General features: G+C 48.5%; 2 protein-coding genes across 2 annotated transcripts in view; both read left to right on the top strand.

The window, feature by feature from the left end:
• Positions 1-994: 994 nt before the first annotated feature.
• LOC132592248 (kelch-like protein 6) lies at positions 995-5,636 on the top strand. The gene is made up of 4 exons (XM_060275246.2): positions 995-1,067; positions 2,702-2,780; positions 3,744-3,971; positions 4,097-5,636. The coding sequence occupies exons 1-4, from the start codon at positions 995-997 to the stop codon at positions 5,634-5,636; spliced, it is 1,920 nt and encodes a 639-aa protein (XP_060131229.2).
• Positions 5,637-9,639: 4,003 nt separating this feature from the next.
• EML2 (EMAP like 2) overlaps positions 9,640-19,966 on the top strand; it is a 37,703-nt gene continuing 27,376 nt past the window's right edge. Inside the window, exons 1-4 of the mRNA XM_035117671.3 lie at positions 9,640-9,802; positions 16,234-16,416; positions 18,136-18,256; positions 19,537-19,650. Of these exons, the coding sequence (XP_034973562.3) occupies positions 9,736-9,802; positions 16,234-16,416; positions 18,136-18,256; positions 19,537-19,650 (485 nt within the window). The 5' untranslated portion in view covers positions 9,640-9,735. The remainder of the gene's footprint in view (positions 9,803-16,233; positions 16,417-18,135; positions 18,257-19,536; positions 19,651-19,966) is intronic.

Here is a 19,966-nt window from a genome sequence, read left to right as displayed (position 1 = left end):
CCCCCGCATCGTGATTTTTGCATAGCACACCCATATCATGATTCGCGATATATTGCCGATATCACAATACAGTATGAACTTCAAACCAGTTTTGGGTGATATATAGCCCAGCCCCTAATGCACGTCATGATTTGCGATATATTGCCAGGTCAAAAATTATGAAATCACAATATGGGCTTCAAACCAGTTTTGGATGATATATCGATATATCGCCCAGCCCTAGACTGGCTGCCTGCTCTCTCTCTCAAGGCTGAGTTTTCCTGCACAAACATTCCTGGGGGTATAGGGGGTATAGGGCAGAATACAAATTTAATAAATAAAATAATGATTCTTGGCCCATTCTTAAAATAAGCAGGTTCTCCTAGTGATCTCTGTTTGTCACAGTTTTCACACCTCTTCTCATGTAAGCTATCTTATCAAAGCACATACTACTATTACCCCTGCACAAACTGCAAGATAAAAAGAAAACCAGCTTTCCGCACAAGAAAACGCACTAAGCGATTGGGTTGCGATCAGGAGCGGGCCAAAATGGAACGGGTGGTGAGAGCTGCGGAAACCGAGTTTCTGTCCGGCAAAGAGGGTGCCACATGGATCTGCCGCGAGGCAGGGAGCTACCCCGGGTGCCCAGTCCTTCTTCCCACATTGAGGGAGCGGAGCAAGGGACCGCAGGGTTCCTGAAGGTGCCATCTTCACAATGGTTGCTGCAGCACCCCTGGCTCCCTTGGCTCCGGCAGCCTATGCCGCCCTGGCAGCAAGTTGGGGCCAGGGCAAGCCACTAAATTCCCAGGGTACCCTGAAGAGGCCCAAGGTGCCATGGCGACCATTGTGGTGGTGATGGCTGCCCCAGGGACACTGGTGCCTGAGCTGCAGGCTGCTTTTAAGAGAGGCTTTGAGGGGGCAAGTGGGAGGCAAATCGGAGTCCCCCCTGGGCTGGTTCCCAGAGAGAGTGGCAGCCCCTTGGGACTCGGCGGCAGGCAGCATGGATCCAGCGGACATGGCAGAGGTCGGCAGAAAGGAGGAGGAACATGGGCCGGAGACCTCTTCTCTGAAAGCTTGTTTCAGCCAGGGTGAGTCTGAGGCTGACCTCAAACTCGGAAACTGGCAACCTGAAGCAAACTGGCAGTAGCCCAAAGAGGGCTGACTGGGGTTATCCCGGCGCGATGCCCCTGCTCATAGGGGCCTCTGGTGCTTGAGCTGCAGATAGTTTGGTCAGTTGAGCATGAGACTCTTAATCTCAGGGTCGTGGGTTCGAGCCCCAAGTTGGGCAAAATAGTCCTGCATTGCAGGTGTTGAATAGTGGGTAAGAAGGATGAAGACACAGCTCCCAAAACAACCAGCTCTTTATTCTAGCTCTGAGTCCCAGACTGAACAGTAGCTTAGCCAACTGGCTTATATAGTACTCAGTAACTAGCAACAGTAACAAACTTCCCCTAGCTACCCAATCCGTGAACAGCATTCTCAATCCTTCATTTGCATGTTGTGGACCTGAGTGAGAACTGCAGCCACGGTGGCCAGAAGGAGTACTGCAGTTAACTTAATACATAACAGCAGGGGGTTGGACTAGATGGCCCTCCGGGTCCCTTCCAACTCTCTGATTCTATAGTAGCCAGCAGCCTCATTGTCCTTGAGGCCAAAGCCTCTTCGGGGGGTAGGAGGGGATGTGGAAAATCGCCAGTCCTGGAATAAATACTGAGAGCCCAGCCTTCTGATCTCACTTGGCCACCTGAGCAAAGCCTTTTTTTCTGATCTTGAAACCCTGTCAGCAGCAAATTATTGCAGCATTTTCTGCATGGCAGGAAAAGAGCAACTATTTTTCTGGCCGCTGTTATCATTAACAGTTTTTATATAGGCTGCCCGATAATATACTGCCACTTGCCACCCCAATCTCTGATCGGTGCAAGATTCCAGGGGTTCCAGGCGCTTACCCAGGGTTTGTGTTTCCTTGTGGAAATGAGGCACAGCAGAGACTGTGTTGTCTTCAGGATATAGGGTTTATTTACACACATATACAACCTGAGCCTGCGATGAGGGGCTCACAGCATCAACTCCCCAAAAGGGTCTTGTTTCTCCCATAGCCACAGCCTTGGATTCAAACAGAAGTCAGCCATAGCTCTCTCTCGCTCTCTGCCTTTTCCAATCTGCAACCTTTCCCCCTCTAGGTAACATCACACCAAATTCTGCCCTCAGTCTCCTGCTTTGTCTTACTAACTCCCTAAGAGAGGGAGGAGGGGCCCCACCCATTTGTCCTCTGGCACAGAGCCCCTATCCTTGGTTCTCTTAATGGCTCATCAGGAAGCTAGCCTGGCTTATGTTTTAACACTTGCTGGGTCCAGGTGTTCAAAGGTCTGGCACTTACAAGCTCATAACAATACATTCAATGTGTGGCTAACAAAAGATAAAAGAATAAAACACAAGTGGCTGGAGGGGTTTTTGGTGTTTGTGGTGGTGGGTTTCTTTTTGGTGATCTGACCCACGATATCCTGAGTGACATCTCTCCCCTCCCAATGATTTAGCAGAGGGGACCATAGAGCACAATCCAGTTGCACTAAACTTCTCCTTGGATAGGGGCTTTTGAGCAATTGTTCTGGACTGTATGTTATGGCCCATACATTAACCTCCCCTCTCTAGGGAGCTACCCTTTCCCTCCAGGTGGCCAGCTATAATGACCTAGAAGGCTTTCATTTCCCTCCCTCTCCCTCAGGTTTGAAGCAGCTGCATAAGACCCAGGAACTCTGCAATGCCACCTTGGTAGCTGGGGTGAAGCGGTTTCCGTGCAACAGGTGGGTCCCATGCCGGGCAGGAGGGCCAGAAATACCCTTTTAGAATATGGAGCCAAGCAGCCTGCTCTTTCTTAGAGTTCATCCACACTTCTGCTTCTCCTGTGATTCCCATGCATTTCCCCCCCAAGACATTTTTCTTTTGTCCTTCTGCATTCCCCTCTGTTTGCTGATGAATCAGAACAATCTGTGGGAAACCGATTGACGTTTATTCCAATTCAGCAGTAAACAGTGCGTTTTCCCAGAGAAAGTGGTGGTGGGGAAATAAAAACCTCTTACACCCATGCCTAGAAATCCCAGAAATTTGGAAGTTTGGAAGCCTCCCTAATATCCTTTGATGGGTGGGGGGGTGTAGGCAGTGCCATCGGATATGGGAATTTATTTCTTCATTTAAAGTCTTATTCGCAGGGTGGCATGCGAAAGTGTGACTAAATACAATTTGAAAATCAACCGGAAACAGTAACAAAACAGAGGAAGACAAAATAAAAGCCTGAAAAAACCCCAAACTGAATAAAACACAATTCCCCAAACCATCTACAGTCTAAAACTCATGGACAAATAGAAAGCTCTTCACCAGGTGCTGAACAGCTCATAATGTCAGCACCTGGCACCGTGACTCTTTAGAAGGAGCAGTTCAGAGTCGGAGCATAAGAACACAAGAAAATCCTGCTGGATCAGGCCCACCTAGTCCAGCATGCTGTTCTCACAGCGGCCAACCAGAGGCCTGTGGGAAACCTGCAAGCAGGATTTGAGCACAAGAGTAACTCTCCCCTCCCGTGGTCTGAGCTAGTACTCAGAAGCACCACCCCAGAAAAGACCCTCTCCTTTGCATAAGCCCAACATACCTCCAAGAGAAGAGATACCTCCCATTTTGCAGGTGCGGCAACTGAGGGTAAAAGGAAGGTTGGTACTTGAGGGTACCCAACTGCCCCACGGCCAATCTGACGGTCTCCGTTTCCCACACAGGGCCCTGTTAGCCTCCGTCAGCCCTTACTTCCAGGCTGTGTTTACGAGCGACTTTAAGGAATCCAGAGACGGGGAAGTTCTGCTGAAAGACATGGATCCTTCCCTCCTCCAGAATCTGCTAGCCTACCTCTACTCGGGGGAACTGGCCCTCACTTCAGAGAATGCTGAAGATCTGTTCACAGCAGCCAGCCGCCTCCAGGTCACGCCAGCCCTTGAACACATCAGCAGGTAGCGCAAGAGGTCTGGCTCCCCTTACATTCCTCCCCAACACCTGTTTCAAAAGCCATAGAAATAAGCGGCTTCCACCCACAGGATTTCCAGTGACGTTCTTTCTTTCCTTTGCTCCCTGGCAGATATCTATCAGAGAGGATATCCGAGGAGAACTGCTTCCACTTGTACATGCTGGCTCACGATCACAACAACCCCACCTTGCTGCGAAGCACAATGCACTACCTGGGCCTCAACTTCGAAACCCTCTTGGAGCACAAAGATTTCCCGAATCTCGACCTCGGCGCTTTGAACTGCCTCATCTCCTCGGGCCACCTAGTCATCACCTCCGAAATGTACGTCTTCAGGGCCGTGCAGCGGTGGGTGGCAGCTGAACCCGCTGAGCGGCTTTCGGTACTCAAGATGCTCCTACAACATGTACGCTTCCCTCTCCTGACGCCCAGGGAAATTGTACAAGTCCAGGAAGATGTAGCGACGCTTGGCCAGCAAGTGGAATTGCAGTGGGGAGACCTAGACGGGGCAGGGAGGCTGCAGGCGAGTGGGGGTCTCCGGCAGGGCATGTACCAGGAAAGGATCATCTGCATCAAAGTGCCTCGCTTGAGGGACATCCTCTCTGTCAACGAAGACATGGATTGCTACATGGAGTGCTTAGATCCATCTACGGGGTCCAGGACCAAACTGCCACCTTTAGAGCTCGTGGCGCTCCCTGGCTGCTCAGCCCTGGATCACAGGCTCTACATCTCAGGAGGCAAACACCCTGATGGCTCCTACTCTCAGGCGTTGCACGAGTACAACTCTGTAGCCAACCACTGGCTCCAGCTCCCTGCCATGTCAACACCCCGGTCCGTCCACATACTTTTGACTTGCAAGCACAAGCTGTTTGCCCTGAGTGGCTGGAATGACACAGGCCCCCTCGCCTCTGCGGAGAGTTTTGACGTGGTTAAGCAGACGTGGTCACCCATCGCCAGCCTGCCCGTCGTCCTGCGCTTCTCAGCCTCGGCCTCGTACAAGAACAAGCTCTACCTGATCGGAGGAGATGCAGATTCCGATGAAGTGGTTTACCAGGGCATCCTTCTCTATGACATCCTCTTGGATACCTGGGTACAGGTGCCTCTGGAATTCTGTCTCCATGGTGCAGCTGCTGTCACCATGGAGACCGGGATTTGCATCCTAGGGGGCTTCTTTGCCAAAAAAAACACTCAGACGTACCCAAACAGTAGGTTCAGCCAGCTTCTTCCATGTACCTCAAAATGCTTTTTCATGCGCGAGGATGGCATCATAAGCAACGAGGTCACCATCCCTCCACTGCCACTGCCTCTTGCCTTTGCAGGCGCATCTTACTTCCAGGGGAAAATTTATGTGATGGGAGGGGTATGCACCTCCAGGACTCACGATGCCATTTACCACTGGGAGCCTGGAGAAAGTTCCTGGACTCAGTATCCAGAGAGCCTTACTGGCCAAGGAACAGTGGTGCGGAGGGTGCTGAAATGTGTGACCTTGAAGGTGCTGAAGCCAAACTTGAAGGCCCTCGTCCAAGACAATTCTGCAAGCCGGGTGGCTATTGGGCTTGCAGACACCAAGGTCCCCTTCAAAGAGAGGAGGGAGGATAACGCCTCCAGTTGTCCCCCAGATCCCTTGACATCTTTGGGAGCTGGCACACCATAAGAGCTGAAGAAATTCCCCAAAGGGAAGAGATATTTTCATCTGGACTCCTCCAGTATTTAGCCCATTAAAAACCTAGAACATCTCTCTTTCTTTCTCTCTCAGTCAGCTTCTTTCTCACTTTCCTGTATCAAGGCGGGCACTAAACATTCTCGGCCAACGTGTTAGCATTTTGCACAGGTTCAGGGCCCAACCTTCAGCAAATTATTCCCCAAGATATGGGGAGTTCAGGGCAGAAGGAGGAGTTTCCTGTGGAGCAAAAAGCACTGGAAACTTAGTGTTTCTGTAATAACCTTCTTGTTTACAAATGTACAGGTTGAGCAGGTATCGTGAGGACACGGAAGCAAGCATGCAGGCCACCAGTTCCAGCTGGAAAACAATCTCAGCCTTTGCAAATTATAAAATAAAAATCCAACAGCACAGTATATGTCAATAAAGCATGGTGGCTTGAATGAGGTCACCTGCCAGCAGACACTGCAAGCAATATGTCTACAGGACAGGTGACAACTGTCTGGGGCAGAGGTCAGGGGGCAGTCTGCCTCCTCACCCAGCTTCAGTTTTTGACTTAAGGTGTTTGACAGAAGAAGGAAGATTATTGTTTGCTGACCGAAGAAAGCATTGACTAAGCCTCTGTTGCTCCAGCAAAGAGCAGAGTTTTTTAAGAGGGAGGCAAATTGTCTTTAATCATTCATGGCTGTTAAATATTCATCCCCTCCGCCTCTGACACATGCGCAGAGAGAGAAGCATGACACAACCATCCCTGGGCTCCCTCCCTGCATCTCTGCCCCAACGGCAATCCCTACTAACATACTGAAATGTTAATAAATCCTTACATTGAGTGAAAAACCCCACCCTTTACCAAATAAGATCCAACACTCATAATGCCCTGCCTTGACCCGTGCTGGCCTTCACATCAAGAAATGGAGGACAGCCTTCCCCTGGTGCCCTCCAGGTGTTTTGGCCAATCTCCCACCAGCCCCAGCCAGCACTGGGTGAAGAGGCACCTGGTTGGCCAAGTTTGACCTGGAAGTAGGGTTGCCATATTTCAGAAAGTGGAAATCAGGACACAAAAGTTGTTGAGCTTTTTTTGGCCAAATGCTGTTGAAATATTAAAAAAAGAATGTGTTTTTGAGCTATTTTTTTAAATGAAATATGCCCAAATCTACACTACCAACATGGGCTGCCATAAGTCCAGATTTTCCCGGACATTTCAGCGATTACTGCTTGTACGCTGTTTAACAGCTATATCCAGGAAATTCAGGACGTATGGAAGTGGCCATTTAACATTCGTTACAATTATATTCCTAGAAATGTATGTTCCAAGTTAAAGGGTCCAAAAAAAACATTTTATTGTGTAAAGGCTTAAGAGCAGGCTTTGAATCTTGATGAAAAGGATGCTCTGCTGTGTTTAAGATCTAGTCCAGACTTCAGCTAGTTAGTTCCCCAACTGCAAACATGTTCACTTTCTCCATTGGCAAGTCCATGGAACAAGCCCAAACAGAATGGAGAAAGAGAAGGGAGGGTCTAAAAACCAAGCACCTGATAAATTGAGTGGGTGGAAACCACATTTACGCAATCTGCAGCCCCTCCAATCATGCTTCAACTAGCTTTATCTGAAAGACCACCTCCTTCAGTACAACAGACCCACTTGGGAGCTGAGATTGGCAGAGGGGTCCCTCTCCGTAGTTTTTCCTTCAGAGGCTTAGGGTAGTGGCCTTCTCTGTGGTGGCCTCCAAGCTGTAGAACTCCCTCCTCACAGAGGTGTGCCTGGCACCTTCATTTGACAGCTTCAGAAGCAAAGGGAGTTTTAGGGCAGTGTGACCAATTCAGAAACTTGAGAGCTAAAAGTCTGCCACTGTCAGGATATAGCTTAAGTCACACCTCTTTACCCTGGCCTTTGACACTTGAGACACATGTTTTAAGGACCCACTTATTTTATGGTTGCAAGTTGTATCAATTTTTTAAATATGTTTTAACGCTGGAACCTGCCCTGGGGCATTCGGGTAAAGGGCAGGTACTAAATAAACAAACAATAGCTTGCTGGTGCCTTAGCTGGCCTTGATTGCTCCTGCTCCTTGTTGCATCTTCCCTCTTTTCTCTTTCTCCAACCCCCACTTTTATCTCCCATGTCTTGGAGTTGATTCATGCAGGTGAGCTCATGCAGAGCTCACATGCTCCTCTTTAACAGGGATGGAATTAAGAAAGCCTGGAGGCTAGGAGAAAAGAGGGCAAAGTAATATTCGGTGGAAGTGGGAGAGCAGGGCAAGAGGGAGGAAAGGAAGGAAACACTTTGTGTTTTGAAGGTCTATTGTTAGAAGGAAAATTAAAGAGGCATGCATGAGAGTGAGAGAGGGCAAAGAGAGATTTATCTTTTATGGGTAAAGCGGGCAGAAGGTGCCAGATTTGTTTAAATGGAGTGGGCTGGAGTTATATTCCCTTACTGTGCCACTAGATGTCACAAAAGTCCCATGAATATAAAGTGGGAAGGATTGAATGAAGTACAGTATAGTTCTTCTGTAGCAAGGCATACCGTTAATTAACTTATGGAATTCATTGCCACTGGGAGGTTGGGTTAGCAATTTGCTGAAGTGGCTTTCAAGGGATTAGATTGATTCATGGAGAAGGAGAGCTCCAACCCATGGTCGTCCATCATTAGAAATAGCTAGTTAGAAATAGAGCCCTCATGGTTAGAAGCAACAAATAATCTCGTGGCACCTGGGAAACTAATAGATTTACTGGGACATCAGCTTTGGTGGACTAGAGCTGTTTAAAGAGGACAACAGGTCTTGCTAAAAAACAACAACAAACAAACAACCACCACCACCAAGCAGTGTAGGAGAGAGTCACAAGTGTGTCCCTCAGCCATGTTTGGAGACAGCCTACCTGTGCCAATGGGGTGGTATTTTACTGATGGGCCTGGTATCTATCTGGTAGTTCCTCAAAGATGCTCAAGGTGGCATACAGAAGTTTATTGTCTTTTATCTGCACAAGCAGCTTGTGAGGTACATTAAGTCTGTCTTGCTGGCTCCCTTGTCCCTGCCAATTCACTATTGCAAGCAGATGCAGCAGCAAGCAACTGATACCAAGAGATGCAGCCGTATCCTGCAGCAGTGAGTGCCAAAGACCAATTACTGTATATTAAAGATCAGGAAACAACTTTCTGACAGTAAGAGCTGTTTGACTGTGGGAAGGAAGGTGGTGCTCTCCTTCCTTGGAGGGTTTAAAGCAGAGGTTGGATGGCTACCTGTCATGGATGATTTAGCTGAGATTCCTGCATTGCAAGGGGTTGGACTAGATGACCTTTGGTGGTCCCTTCCAAGTCTGAAATTCTATGACTCTATTATATTGGGGGAGGGTATTCCTCTGATTAGTTTTGAATTGCCTGCATTCAGAAAGCAGGAAAGACAGGTAGCAGCAGATGAAACTGAGGTGGGAAAGTTTCCAAATCTTGGGTTGCAGCCAATGTCAGACCTACTCAGAGTAGACCCGTTGAAATTAATGGGTGAGAACTAATCTAGGGCTAGGCCCATTAGTTGCAACGGGTCTACTCTGGGCATAACTTGGTTGGATACAACCCTTTTTTCCTGATCGTCCGGATATTATTTAAATAACCCTGTGTCCCTAGCAAACACCAACTCCATTCCCGCCTACAAAAAAAGCAAAAAGGGGGTGAAGATCTGAGGAGAATAGAGAGATTTAGCAAGGACGAGCTGTGTGGGTGGGGCTGGGGGGTTGTGGGTGGGGCTCCATGTTGAGCTGAAGGTAGGGTCGAGCGTGTGAGTGCGGGCGCGGGTGTGTAATGTATGTGTAATTTGATTTGCTTAAAGTGGGGACTTGAAGAGGGCAGCCCAGCGAGGGGGCCCTTAGCGGAGCCACTGGGGTGCTTAGCCAAGAAGATGCAGGAAAGAGGTGGGTTGCTATGGTAACGGGAGGCAGGCATGCAGGGGACCAAGCGGGAGGGAGAGGCGGGTGGAGAGACAGAAGGAGCCACGGTGTGAGCGAAGGAGAGCAGGCAGGAGGGAGGGAGGTGGGGGGACGGGGTGGGTGGGGAATCGGTCCTTGTGGGGGTGGGGGTGGGGCGGTAGGGGCGCAGGGTGCGGGCATGGCCGAGAGGATGCCCAGCTGTGGGATCCTGTACGACACCTCCTTGCTGCTGCAGTTCTGCAATGGTGAGTCCCTGCAACGTCCGCGCTCCCCCCGCTGGACCACCGCCGGGGCTCCCTTCGGAGGCGCCCCAGCCCCGCGCGCCTCCAGCCTGCCGGGAGTGCTCCATCCATCCATCCACGCCTGGCTAGGGTGGGGAAAATGCCCGCCGCTTTGGAAGATGCTGCAGACCTGGCTTCATCGCTTGCATGCGCGCACGCACGCCGAGAGCAAGGGAGGTGCCCGCTGGGCGCTCCGAGACAGCTCTGCAAGAACTCCAAGGGATGGGCGCGGGGCGGGGCGGGGCGGGTGCCTTTCCATGCCTAGGGAGGGTCGAGGAGGGCTGGTGCGGCGCCAAGGGGACATTGGGGCAGGGAGGGGTGGGGAGAGTGCAAGGGGGCCGCTCGGCTGACCTGCTGCCCCCTTTCTGAGCAAGCCCCCGTGCGCTCGCCCGGCCCTGCCGCGATGCCACACCCCGCGCCCAAATGGGTCATCCACCAGCTTAGCTCGCCGCCCTACACCCGCGCTTGTCCGCCCGATGCAAACTGGGAAATTCGCAACCAAGCCCATCATCCACCTCCATCCGTGGGTGGCTGGGTCAGGTGTGCGCTTTAAGGCAGGAATAATTGCTCTGGAATAACTGCCACCTCTCGTTCTGCACCCGAAACCACTAATTTCGGAATTAAATCACTCGCATCGCCTATAATAAGCGTGCACGGAAAGATTGGGGGGGGGGGTTTCCGAGCTAGCCAGCCAGCCTTCTGCCACAATTAAATTTACCACTCCGATGGTAAGTAAAGAGGGTTAAAGTGCGTGCGAACTGCGAAGGATAAACTAAACCGTGCCAAGGGACCCTGAGTATGTGCCCCCACATACATCAAAGTATTGGTTCCGGGAGGGAACTCTGCACATGCTCCAGATACTCGTTGCGCGAGTAAATCTATGCTTGTTCCAGGGCTGAGCCCTAGCATGCAACAGGTTATGAGGCTGAACCCTGTCTCAGATTTTCAGTTTGCACTAGATGTTCAGATGCAGTGTTTTATGATAATACATGTCAAGAGCTGAGCCCTAGCATTCCGAACAGGTTCTGGGTCTCATTCTCAGGGCTGGGTTTCACTTTATTTAATTTTTTTGTATCTCCACGGTTCTCAAGAGCGATGCCCACGACGACGGCTTTTCAAATTTATTCCCACAACAACCTTGCTGGGTAGGTCGGGCTAAGAAATTGTGAGTGGGCCAAGGTCAGAGCTGAGCAGGTATTTGAAGCACCTCCTTCATCTGCCAGGCATACCCGTTTCTCTCTTTTTAGTGCCAGCCTTATTTTGCACATCTTCCCCATGGCAGGAACACTTCTCCCCCCCCAAAAAAAATCTCTTGCGCCCCTCTGCTTCTGAAGCCAAGGGGCTCGGGCTCCGTGTGTTTCCACGTCACTTCTGACTGACCAGCGCCCTCCTGCCCAGTCCAAGGTCGCTGGACAGCATCAGCCGCGTCCAGGGGGAACAGACTCCCCGTCCGTCCATCTCTCTCGCCTCTCAAACCTGGTACTCTGCCTGGCTGCAGCGCCCGCCCGTCGCTCGCGATTGGACGGCGGCTGGGAGATGCTGCAAAGAGGGAGGAGGGAGAAGCGAGCTAAGAAATACGATTGCAGAGGAGGAGAACCCGAGAGGCGGCAAGCACCCGGGTAGGGCAGGGAGCGAGCCCCTGGCACTGCGGCAGAGGTCGTGAAAAGGGCAGGCAGGGGCAGCGTGGCGGCGAGGGCACCGGGCCCAGGGCAAACCCCAGCATGACAGGTGGGTGGCTGCTGGCCCTGCGCCCCTCGCTTCGCCTTTGCCCCACTTTGCCTGTGCCCAGCCCAATTCTGCATGCAGCCGCAGCCCCTCCAGAGAGGGAGCTCTGGGAATTCGAGGAACATTGGGGGGGCGGGGCGGAGAAACAACACACGCGGGTTATGCATGTGTGAGTGTGTGCAATGCACACGCCAAATGTCGATGCGCCTGAGCCGTCTCTTCATCGTGTAAGGTCTTAGGAAGGATGGCAATATTGCTCGCGGAAGGCTGGTGTGGGGGAAGCGCAGCGAGAAGCTGTTCCAGTGCCATTTCTAAGAGGTGCCAGAAGAAAAGCTTGGCAAGGGAGGTGGGAAAAGGGAACTGACGTGCCTGCGCAGATCGCTCTCTCAAAACATACCACCCACCACCAACCTGCAAGCCTAGAAGAAAAGCGGGGGAAATCAGCCGACTTAACTGAAAACTCAGTTCCCCCCCCCAGAGGCAGGCACCATCATCACACCCTGATTACTGACCACAGGAGAGCAAAGCTTAATTCACCAGCCCTGGGACTTCTTTTTAGCTGCTATCAAAGGCATGGGATTTAAATAAAGGAGAATGCATGCCTCTGAGAATGCACAGAGTGCCTCCCCAGGTTTATCACGCACACCAACAATGAAGGACTCGCAAGAATTCATGTCAGAGAATGAAGCTTCTGGCTATCCCAGCATCCCTGTTTTGAGAAGTTAGCAGGAAGGGAAATGCACTGTTTATTTGCACAGGGGAAGTTCTTCCACCAGCAGGCCCCAGATCCTAATCCTTGCCCTGGTCAGCCTCAGAAAGGAAGCTCTCCCCTGGCAGAATACAGACAGATACAGCACAGAGCACTTGCTTGTCAGGAAGGGGTCCAGAGAAAACCAGGGCGGAAAAACAAAACAGTAAACAAGACCCTCTGTCTTGAAACATTTTTTAGCTCCAGAGAGGCCAGATCAATGTATTCACAGCCATTTAAGAGAACCACTAGCTAGCCCATAATACACCTTAACCTTCGAAGGCACAGCATTGAGGCACAGCATCCTTGGAGGTTGGTCACAGCACAATCCTATGCATGTTTCAGTGGGGCTTACTTCTAAGTAAGTGTGAATAGGATTCAGAGATAGCATTGGTCAGCTGTTTAAAGACTGGTAAAAATAAGTATTCTCCCCTCCCCGCCTTTGCAGCATATAAGTGAACTGGGGATTTTAATACACATTATTGACCATGATTACAGAATTTTAGGTGGTAGTTATTTCAAATTAATTATTACAAGAGTCTTGGATATGGCACCAGGGTGGCGAAAGCGTGATTTCAAACAGTGGTGTTATTCCTCGTATTTTCAATGCACACTTGAAACCTGTATATTTCAACTATGGGGCACAGTGGTGGTATTTATTCCATGTTAACTGTCACCGGTTGCTTTTGGTATGTGGTTTATGCCCTTGCCCCGAGAAAATCCTAATCCCTTTCCAAATATGTGAACGACATAATCTGATGCCCACGTACCTGGAGGACAGGTGTGGCAGAGAGAAACCAATTTACTGAAAGCAGCTGGAAGTACCACTAATTTGCCACTAGTGGGCAGTGTCTGCAATAAACTGGACCCTACTGATACTGGTAGCTCCTTTGATCCACAAAATTCAAGAGCTCCCCAAACATATATTTCAATGCTTTTATCTCAGCCCTCCCATATGTAGAAGCAGGCAGGGCTTCAGCCCAGGGGTTATATTATATATAAAACAATAATTAAGTGCATTTGGCTTTTTCATTATCTGTGGCTTCCTTTAGTAGGTGGGATGTTTTAATCCTCCTTTTTTTAAAAAATGAACACTTTTTAGATTTTTCTGTGCTTCGTTTTACACAGGTTTTAAGTGCATCTTATTTACTTGTTTATTACTGTAAGTCGCTTTGGGCTGCATTTGCAAGAAAAACAACTAAGAAACGAAACAAATTATAATCAATACACTATGCATTGCCTGAAACCTGTTTGGATGTCATGAATATGCTCTTTTCACAATGACTGTGGCATTGCCATCACCCAAATTTATTCATTTAGTTCATAAACTTTATGCATCCTTTGATAAAATTTATGCACTGCTTAAATGCCGAATTCATGTGGATAGAGGCTCAGATTTGAACAGGACAGGCTCACTGTTTCAACAGTTACATATTTTGGTACATATTTTGGTTATTTATTTATTTTCTAATTTAACAAATATACACATTCATTACAAATGTAACATAGCTACATATAAAATTTCATTGCAATATAAAATTATGTTTTCCATATTGGTAATTTAATAATAAAACCGTAAGCTTGTGACCAATAATCACATCACATTATCATAAAATTAGGCTAGTCATTGAGAAGTAATTCTAATATATTATTATTTTTATTAATTAAATCTGTTCTCTTGCCCAGTGCAACCCAAAGTGACTTCCAACCAAACAAGCAATCAGGCAATAAACCCCACATAGATACATTCAAACCAAGAGGAAAGAGAAATACTTGAAAAACATCCCACCTGTTCCTAAAAGACAATAGATCGTTTAATTAGCAAAAGGCCTGGGAGAAGAGGAATGTTTTTGCCTGCTGCCTAAAGATATGTAGTGAAGACGCCAGGCGAGCCTCCCTGGGGAGAGCATTTGACAAACGAGGAGCCACAGCAGGATAGGTCCCGTTCTCATGTTGCCACCCTCCAGACCTCTTGAGGAGGAGGCACTAGCGGAGGAAGAGGAGTGCGGGGGGGGGGGAGCGCACCGCCCCCGGCAGAACGATCCCGGTGGGGTGCCATTGCGGCTGCCCCCCCCCATGCTGGGCACCACGCCCCCACAGGAGATGCTCCACGCCCCCAAGATGCGTGCCAACCCCGCCCCCTCCTGCTTCCCGCCCCCTGGTGCATGAATCTCCCTCCGCCACTGGGAGGAGGCACACGAAGGAGGGCCTCAGAAGATGATATCAGGGTCTGGGTACCTAGCTTCATATGGAAAGAGATGGTCCTTGAAATATTGTGGTCCTGAGCCATTTAAGGCTTTATAGGTCAGAAACAGTATGTTGATTCGGGGCCGGAAACTCACTGGCAGCCAGGATCAGAGTAATATGCTCAAACCATCTTGCCCCGGTGAGCAACCTGGCTGCCGAATTCTGCACCAACCAAAGTTTACAAACCGTCTTCAGAGGCAGAAAGAGGAATGAAATAAGTACCACAAATTGTGTTCCTCTTTCGGTTCACTTTATATTCTCTAAAGTGCTCCCATTCTTGTCCTGATCTATTAGTTTGATACTCCCCTCACTTCACTGACACAGCACAAGTTATTCTGTTCAATGGTTTCATAAAACATTTCCTAAATTGATGAGTTTCCTTTTGCTTCTGATAATTCGCATATATAATGCACGCTGATGTGGTCATATTATCCAATAATTTCTATTTTGGGGAATTGAATCTTTGAGATATATTCGTAAATGTGCATTAAAAATAATAATCAAGGGGTATTTCAAATAGATTGATATTGATATAAGCTGCACAGTGATATTAAAAGGCCATAAACTGTTGGCTCCATCATCTAATCCTCATGACCTGTTGTAATTTCCTTGGCAAACAGCATCTCCTCTTACTGCCTCCTGTATTTTGGTGGGCTCTGCCTGTCAGCCTTTCATACAGAAGAACATGCAAGTATGTGAGCCTACTTAAAAACAACAACAACCATCTCATATGCTCACAAATTCCTCCTTTCACTCATTTGTGAGATGTTTTATATAAAACATTCCTCTCCAATTGGCACAGATGAATGGGCCTATGTGGATGGACGCTGTTTCTTTTTTTAAAAGAAATTAGCAGAGCTTTGTTTCGACCATAACATTGTATCCCCCCCCTTTCAAGTGCCCCTCTCCAGCCATGAGGTCTAGAAACCTGTTTACAGTGGTCCCTTGGTTCTCAAACGCCTTGGTACTCAAACAACTTGGAACGCAAATACTGCAAAACCAGAAGTGTTCTGGTTTGCGAACTTTTTTTGGAAGCCAAATGTGCTCAGTTTTGAGTGTTACGCTTCCGATATGAGTGTTACGATGAGGTCTGTCTGGTTTTGCTATTTATTTTGTGTTTGTGTGGCTTTTTTTTTCTTTTGTAACTGTGTGTGACCCAGTTCAGCTACTGACTGATTGTGTGTGTGACTGCAGTACATTGTTTATTGCTTTCATTTTATGGATCAATGGTCTCGTCAGATAGTAAAATGCATGTTAAATTGCTGTTTTAGCGGTTGTTTTAAAAAGTCTAGAACAGATTAATCTGTTTTGCATTACTTTCTATGGGAAAACGTGCCTTGGTTTTGGAATGCTTTGGTTTGGGAACGGACTTTGGGAACGGACTAACTTTGAGAACCAAGGTACCACTGCATATTAAAAGCAACACTCCCAAGGCAAGGTATTCGGCATTGGAGGGCGAATGTGGTGCAGTGTTGTAGAATGCTGAGCTTGGATGTCAGAAATATGAAATAAAGTCTCTTGCCATGATGGAAACACACCCAACAACTGTGGGTGAAAAGCTTGGGTTTCCTAGCCAAACCGACCTTATTGGGTTGTTTTGACAAATGACACATAGCATGTTGCCTTAGAAAATGGCTCGCCTCTTCTTTCTCACTTGATCCCTTCTGTTCCCCAGATGATAACTTGTCAGGCATCAGCGGGATGGAGGTGGATGACCGCATCTCCTACCTGGAGCAGCGGTTACAGCTGCAGGAAGATGAGATCCAGGTGTTGAAGGCTGCTCTGGCTGATGTCCTGCGGCGTCTCAGCACCTGCGAAGAGAACGGGCTCAGCCTGCAGAAAAGGGGACCCAGCAAAGGTATGAGGGTGTTGGTGGGGAGGCACTGGGTGTGGGTGTCCGTCCGTCTGTCCTGCAGCTCCCTTGTCTCTGGTCTGGGTCAGCTACGCCCTGTAGTCCGAGTTGTCCGGGTCCTTGACTTAACCAAACTAGGACATAATATTAATAAAACCTCCTCTTGTTGCTTATTAAGACTGAATGTGCTGTTTTTCAGCCCAAATAGGCCTACAAATCAGCAAGCAACAGTACAGTGGTACCTCGGTTGTAAAACTTAATCCGTTCTGGAAGTCTGTTCAACTCCCGAAACTGTTTGAAAACCAAGGTGCTGCTTCCGATTAGCTGCACTCAAGCAGAAGCCGTGTTGGACGTTCGGCTTCCGAAAAAACATTCGCAAACCGGAACTCTTACTTCCGGGTTTGTGGCGTTCGGGAGCCGATTTGTTCAGGAGCCAAGGCGTTCAACAGCCAAGGTACCACTGTACTGCAATAGAATAATTTGTTTTAGGGGGAGAAGCAGTAAACCAAATACTGCCCCCTCCAATAAACCAAATAAAAAGTAATTTAATTTACTGTTTATTTATGATTTTTTTTATTTTTGTAAATACATAAGAGACTGAAGGCGACTAACATGGGAGAGAAATCTATCGAATGTGGCGAATGAATCATCTGAAGGCCTGTCAAAACAAGATGGTCTCCCACTGACAGGAAAGGAGCTGGGTGGGTCCCCTGGGGGAGCGAGTTCCAGAGTCTGGCTGCCGCAACTACAAAAGCCTTCCCCCACCAACCTTCCTTCAGACAACAGCAGCATCTGGTGCTACGCTCTGGTTCACCTAAATTTAGGCAGTGTCAGGTTCGCTATTGTACGCATCCATCATTTATTGTGGGCAGTATATATTTCGGAATCTCTGTCCATAGTAAGTTGGATATTTACTACAAGCAAGGGGCTTTTTCCATTTCTGTGAGCAAGCTTTAGTTATTGGCTGCAAGAAGAAGTTAAGTTGCTGATACGAACACTTCTGCGTCTGACAATAAGTGGGTGCAATGACCGTTAAGAATTAACGCTCTGTATAATTCAATACAGAATAATTTGATGATGCTATCAGATGCCTGTGAAAATATTATTCTGTACTCATATTGGGCATTATATGGACATATGGCAGCTCCTAATCTTCAGGGGGTTGGACTAGATGACAATTGCATCCCTCCAACTCTACAAGTCTAGGAATTGCTGGGTTTGAAAGTGCCATTCCTGCCTGGGCCAAAGCAGTGTTGGGGTGGTTTTCCCCACCCACAGCCTGGGATTTCCAGCAAAGCCCACCGGTCCCCACCCTCTCGAAGAAACCGTTTGCCGATTTTCTTCACCAAATTTATCTCCAGGTGTACCAAGGCCAAATTGCATAGGAACTTGGCAGGCTCCAAACACACTGTATTTTTCCGTGCATAACACGCTCCCGTGTATGAGACGGGACTCAAAAAATTTAGGGACTCAAAATTTAAGAAAATAAATTTATTATTATTATTATTATTATTATTATTATTATTATTATTATTACAACACCTTGCCTGATGAAGAGCTCTGGGCAACAGAATTGGACTAGGAGGGTTAATTTAGATACCCTCCTCTGGATAGCCGAGATTCCTGCATTGCAGGGGGTTGGACTCTGAGTACCTCCCAACCCTACAATTCTGTGATTCTGCAATTGTGGCCCCTTCTGGAATTAACACATTGTCTCCCTTGCAGTTTACCAGCTGTTGAGGGGTCTGCCTTCCAGGCCTGGCTTGAGCAATGGGATCATCCCCCAGAGGAGAGGCTACTCGACCTCCCCGTCATCCCCCAAGAGAGAGCTGCTTCCTGGGAAAAGGTGATGGGTCTTGGTCACAAGAGCACCTTGTACAAGGGCCTCATATTCCTCTCTCCTCCTCCTCCTGCTGCTGCTAAATCTCTTGTTATCACAATTATTTAACTGGGAGAGGCTGCGGGATTACTCTGAAATGTTTTGTATTGGCTGGCTGTGTTTTAAATGCATTTTTTTTAGCATGGTTCGTGACTGGAAGCCAACCTTAAGGGCCAGTTTGAGCCAAAAAATGTAGGTGATGAACAGAAGAGAGGAGGAAAGGAAATGGAGAAATTTACACAAATCCAAATTTCAAATTCTGAAGTGATTGGTGTTTCTTTTAAAGCTCGGTTTTTAGGAGCACTTTAATTTTAAATAGGTCTACAAATATTTACCTGGAGTAAAGGGAAACCCCTCATTTTTTTCCAAATTGAAGAGATATTCAACAACCAGGGGAGATTAGAAGAGACTTGAATGAGGTGCTTCAAAGCCACAGAATGTGGGTAAATTTTTCCACTGTGCAGGTTGGCTTCTTGTCAAAACTGGCTGTAACTTTCCTCGCTTCCCTTTCTCTCTGCAGACTGGTTCAGGGAGAGAGAAGGGAGGCTTAGACGCTTTTGTTTTCATTTGGCATGAATGAGAATTTAGTTTTCTTTCCCCCTCTTTTGAAAGGCCTGTTTGGGCAGGGCGTTGCTTTCAGAATATCTGCTGAGCTGAACGATGATTAAGGTTGAATGGAGACTGGCAGGTGTATAGAACAGCACAAGAACAAAAATTATCATCTTTAAGAATCTGCTTGAATGACTACCCTGGGGTGCGGGGGGCTCAAGTATTGAATCGGACCCAAGATCCATGGGCTTCTTGTTCCCAGTAGCTGTTAGTCAGCTGCTGAATGGCCGGCTTCCAGTTTCTCTGAATACAGAGAGTCCACAAGGGGAAGGCCCAAGATGCATCCAATATGCATTTGCTGGCAAATTCACTGCCAGTGAGCCACTGTCGTTCTGCGTCCATCTTGTCTTTGAATAGGGGTTACAAGGACGCAGCAGCCCAGGTCTTGCAAAGGAGTTTCTTTGGTGCAGGGCCTCAAGTCTTTCGAAAAGCCATCTTGCAGAGAAGCGGTCTTGCAGAGTGCTTAGCTTTTCACGCAGCCGGCTCCCGCTCCTCGCTCGCTTCTGCTTAGGCGCACATCACGCTGCTTTCCTTCCCTCCCTGCATCATCCCTCTTTTTCTTCGGCCAGCTCGCCCTCCCACCTGCCTGCCCCTTGCCCTTGTCTCTGGCTATATTGTTGAGGCTCTCTCTCCCACAGCGGGCGAAGCTGCCCTTCTCCAGAGCGCCCAGCCTCACTCAAGCGCGAGGGGGTCAAGGACCAGAGGAGCCGCACCACTTCCTCAAGCAGCTCGTGCAGCGGGAAACGCGACGGGTACGTGTGAAAGCCAGACCTGCAAATCCATCTATGGAGGCTGAATGATCTTTAGGACAATTTTCACGGACATAACATAATGCTATTCTAGGCAGGGAAATAAACTCCTCTCTCGCGGCTCTGCTTCAGCAAAGCTCATTTGACTTGCACTAGCCCAAGCAGCGGAGTGTATTTGCTAGGGACTCCGCCTTCGCTTTTAGCAGCTCAGGTTCTGCAAGACCCATTGATTCTACTTCGCAGAGCAGCTGAGGTCTTGCAAAGTGCGCCTTGCTTCGACGCGAGCCAGCTGAAAGCCTACCTAAACCACCCGCGGGAG

Source organism: Zootoca vivipara, chromosome 6 (genome assembly GCF_965207765.1).
Source record: "Zootoca vivipara chromosome 6, rZooViv2.hap1.1, whole genome shotgun sequence".
Lineage (NCBI taxonomy): Eukaryota > Metazoa > Chordata > Lepidosauria > Squamata > Lacertidae > Zootoca > Zootoca vivipara.
The sequence above is the reverse complement of the archived record's forward strand: the minus strand, read 5'-3'. Positions and strand labels throughout refer to the sequence as shown.

Bases quoted from the DNA above. Each gene is read 5' to 3' on its own strand.
- LOC132592248 (XM_060275246.2), top strand. From the start codon at position 995: ATGGCAGAGGTCGGCAGAAAGGAGGAGGAACATGGGCCGGAGACCTCT. The intron at 2,781-3,743 runs GTGGGTCCCATG...TTTCCCACACAG, and splicing joins AAGCGGTTTCCGTGCAACAG to GGCCCTGTTAGCCTCCGTCA. The intron at 3,972-4,096 runs GTAGCGCAAGAG...GCTCCCTGGCAG, and splicing joins GCCCTTGAACACATCAGCAG to ATATCTATCAGAGAGGATAT.